At 45.0% G+C, this 4248-nt stretch overlaps 1 protein-coding gene across 1 annotated transcript; it reads left to right on the top strand.

Moving 5' to 3' along the window:
* Positions 1–423: 423 nt before the first annotated feature.
* OR5P2 (olfactory receptor family 5 subfamily P member 2) lies at positions 424–1353 on the top strand. The gene has a single exon (XM_033861704.2). The coding sequence runs from the start codon at positions 424–426 to the stop codon at positions 1351–1353; it is 930 nt and encodes a 309-aa protein (XP_033717595.2).
* The last annotated feature ends 2895 nt before the right edge of the window (positions 1354–4248 follow it).

The raw sequence follows: 4248 nt of genomic DNA, 5'->3' as shown, positions 1-4248 counted from the left end.
AATGAGATAAAATACTTAATATTATTTCATACAAATTAAAATAGAACTATATAGAAAATTCTTAACCCAAGGCTTGCCATTTAGTAAATATTCAATAACCATTAGGTATTATATAATATAAAGAGGAAAAGATATACATTATTTGAAGCAGGTTTTCCCGTGTTCGTGCTGAAAACAATTTTTAAAATATAGAATACTCATTATATAAATAAATAAAATTTTCTACTCTAAAATATATATAAAAATAAAAGAATTTAAGTTTTTTACTCTAAAGTAAAAAAAATTAGTCCAAACCTAACTTGAATAATTTACTTGTTTATAATAAACTCTATGTGTATTAATAAAAAGAAAACCATCAAATTCAAAACTTCTTTAATGTAATGTCTCATCACAGGTTCATTTTGGTAGCAGCTACCCGATCTCATGGATTCCCAGGGGCATTGGAACAATACTGCAATGACAGGGTTCATTTTACTGGGCTTAACAAATGATCCAATTCTTCGAGTCATCCTCTTCACGATCATCCTTTGTATCTACCTGGTGACCATATGTGGCAATCTCAGCACAGTCATTCTTATCAGAATCTCTTCTCAGCTCCATCATCCTATGTATTTTTTTCTGAGCCACCTGTCCTTTGCTGACATAGGCTATTCATCTTCTGTTACACCCAATATGCTTGCAAATTTCCTGGTGGAGAGAAATACCATCTCCTATCTTGGATGTGCCATTCAACTTGGTTCAGTTGTTTTCTTTGGGTCAACTGAGTGCTTCCTTCTGGCTGCCATGGCATATGATCGCTTCGTGGCAATCTGCAGCCCACTGCTTTATTCCACCAAAATGTCCACACGAGTTTATGTTCAGTTACTCACAGTGGCTTATGTAGGTGGTTTTCTCAATGCTTGCTCTTTTACTATTTGCTTCTATTATTTACTTTTCTGTGGACCAAATCAAGTCAATCATGTTTTCTGTGATTTTGCTCCTTTGGTTGAACTCTCCTGTTCTGATATCAGTATCCCCGCAGTTGTCCCCTCATTTACAGCTGGCTCCATCATTGTGGTCACGGTGATTGTCATAGCCATCTCCTACATCTACATCCTCATCACCATTCTGAAGATGCGCTCCACCGAGGGGCACCACAAGGCCTTCTCCACCTGCACGTCTCACCTCACAGCAGTCACTCTGTTCTATGGGACCATCACATTCATTGATGTGATGCCCAAGTCCAGCTTCTCCACTGATCAGAACAAGGTGGTGTGTGTGTTCTACACGGTGGTGATCCCCATGTTGAACCCCCTCATCTACAGCCTGAGAAACAGTGAGATTAATGAGGCTCTGAAGAGAGAGCTTTGTTAAAAACTTAACTTCTTGATCTGTGCATCCATTCTCCTCCTAAGTTCTTTGATCATCTTTACGATCGCTACTCTGAACTCTTTCTCAAGTGGATTGCCTATCTCCATACCTCTTAGTTCTTCTGGGGTTTTACCTTGTTCCTTTTTCTGGAACATGTTCCTCTGCAGCCTCGTTTTTTCTAAGTTGCTATTTTTATTTTTATATCTGCGGTAGGTTAGTTGTATTTCTCAACCTTGGAGAAGTGGCCCTCTGTAGAAGGCATCCTGTGCATCCCAGCAGTGCACTCCCCTCTCATCACCCAAGCTATATGTTCTAGGGGTTCCCCCTAAAAGGGCTGCATGGGTCCTTCTGTTGTGGTGGGCATGTGGCTGGTCTGGTGGGCTTGGATGGCCCCTAGTCTGGTTGGCTGCCAGGCCCTCCCTGCTGCTTAGCAGGGCCTGGTCACGAGGTGGCTGGTCGCGGAACTCTAGGGGGTCCCGGGACTCATGCTGGCTAGTGGTGGGTGGAGTCAGGGCCCCAAAGATTCTGAGGCTGCTGCCCACCCCCTGGCAGTTGAAGATACGTCCTGGGGTTAGTGCCAGATACTGGCAGGAAGAGCTGATTCCTGGAGCTGGCTGCAGGGCTCAGAGATCCTGGAGCTCGTTTCAGATCATCGGTGTGGGGGCTGGTTCCTGACACAGTTGGGTATGGGGTCCGGGAGGTCCTGAAGGTTGCATTGGCCTGCTAGTGGGCGGGGCCAGGGCCCAGCTGGTCCCAGGGTAGGGTCTGGCCTCCGTTCTGGTGTCTACTTCTGGTGTTTCCCCCCTGGTGGGTGAGGCTGGTCTAGAGGCAGGCTTCCTGGTGGGACTTGCTGGTGTCTGTCCCCTGGTGGGTAGAGCTGGGGTTTGGCCCTCTGGTGGGCAGGGCGTTGTCTAGGGCTGCGTCTAAAGGCAGCTGTGGGCTCTTTAGTCTTTAGGCAGCCTGTCTGCAGAAGGCTGGGGCTGTGTCCTCGCCCAGTTAGCTGCTTGGCCTCAGGCGTCCCAGCGCCGGCACCTGCAGGCTGTTGGGCTAATGAGCTGGAGGAAGACTTTAAAAATGGCGCCCGCCAGCAGCGGCGTCCACGCAGCAGAAGTAGCTCCTGAGAAGAGCTGCTGCCAGTGACTTTGTCCCCAGGGCGAGCCGCAGCCGTGCCCCCTGCCTCTCCGGGAGACTCTCCAAGACCGGCAGGTAGGTCTGGCCCAGGCGCCTATCAAATTATTGCTTTTGCCCAGGTGTGCGTGGGACTTCGTGTGCGCCCTCTAAGAGTGGAGTGTCTATTTTCCCCGGTCCTGAGGGGCTCCTGCAGTTAAGCCCCACTGGCCTTCCATGCCAAATGCTCGGGGGGTCGTCTTCATGGTGCTGAACCCCCGCCTGGGCTGGGGGCCTGACGTGGGGCTCAGAACTCTCGCTCCTGTGGGAGGACCTCTGCACTATAATTATTCTCCAGTCTGAGGGTCGCCCACCCGGGGGTAATAGGGTTTGATTATATCGCGAGTCCGCCCTTTTCACCTGTTTTTTTGTGGTTCCTTCTTTGTATATTTAGTTGTAGAAGATCTTTTCTGGTAGGTTCCAGTCTTTTTCATCGATGGTTGTTGTGCATATACTTGTGATTTTGGTGTGCTCCCTAGAGGAGGTGAGCTCAGTGTCCTTGTACTCCGACGTCTTGGCCACTCTCCCTAATCTTGCAATGACCTTTAAAATCGCCTCTTCCCATTCGATGAAGACTGCTTTGTTTTTCCTTTGTGCTTAGTCTAGCTTCACCTGCTCACCTCAGCTTGGGAGTAAAGAGAGAGCTTGCTAGAAAAATATTTTCTTAATTAATTTGTAATTTTTTTAGTATTTGATCTAATGATAGACCATAAAATAACAATAAAAGGACAAAGAGTGTCTGTGGTCAAAATATATTGGTCTGTATGTTATTAGACCATGGGAAGGCTCTTAGTAAAGGTCAGGGTTAGATTTTCTGATATGAGAAAGTAAATTAGAAGCCCATAGTGAGCTACCATTAATAAAATGAAATTTAATTATTAATTAGTAACACAAATTGGTTAACATGAAAAAATAATCTGTAGAAAATTCTATAAAATTTTATTCACATCTTTTCCAAAGTTGTACTCTGCTATAAGTTAAGGTTTTTGGACCTCCAAACTTTTGAGACTGTGTCCATTTCAACAGCAGCTTGTCCTGGAATGAGTGTGATAATTATAGTTATGACTGAGTACGTTCTGAGGGGAGATGACCAAGTGGAACCAGACAGTAAAATTACTGGACACCTTCTTTTTGCATGGTTATCTGTAGATGATGGGCTTTTTGGACGTATAAATGCTGGCCTGTGTTCCTAGTCTGGCTCTAGCCTAGTTACAGGAGACTTCATAAAAGAACAGGATGAGAGGCCCCTGACCAAACCAGCTGTGAATGCTTATGTCAGGTCAAAACTGGTGGCTTCTCTGTGGAAATAAGCAGGGTTCCTGAATTCCTAGGGAGTGAGTAAACAAGCTCTTTAAGTGATTTTTCGTGGTCAGATGCAGCCTGTTAAGGAAGATTGAGGGAACTAGATTGTGTTTCCCCTGTGAAGTTTAATTTAATTGTATCTGATGACTACCATATTTATTTGTTTCCCTGTCCTGTATTTAGTGCTTTAGACAAAAATATTTTTGTCTATTGAGTCTCAAGCACAAATTGTCTAAATTATCTCCTTCCACCCGCAACTTGCTCCCCTCCGGTGTTCCATAGCCTAATAAGAGGCACCATCATTCAATCAACATGTTGATTAGAAACCTGAGGGTAATTTATTTTTCTCCCTCCACATGTTTGCACTCAGTGACAAAGTCTTGTACATTCTGAGTACAATATTTATCTCCCATTGCTCTTCATTTTCAT

The sequence above is a fragment of the Tursiops truncatus genome, chromosome 8, assembly GCF_011762595.2.
Source record: "Tursiops truncatus isolate mTurTru1 chromosome 8, mTurTru1.mat.Y, whole genome shotgun sequence".
Taxonomy (NCBI): domain Eukaryota; kingdom Metazoa; phylum Chordata; class Mammalia; order Artiodactyla; family Delphinidae; genus Tursiops; species Tursiops truncatus.
Note: the sequence above shows the minus strand (reverse complement) of the source record. Positions and strands in the feature narration are given on the sequence as shown.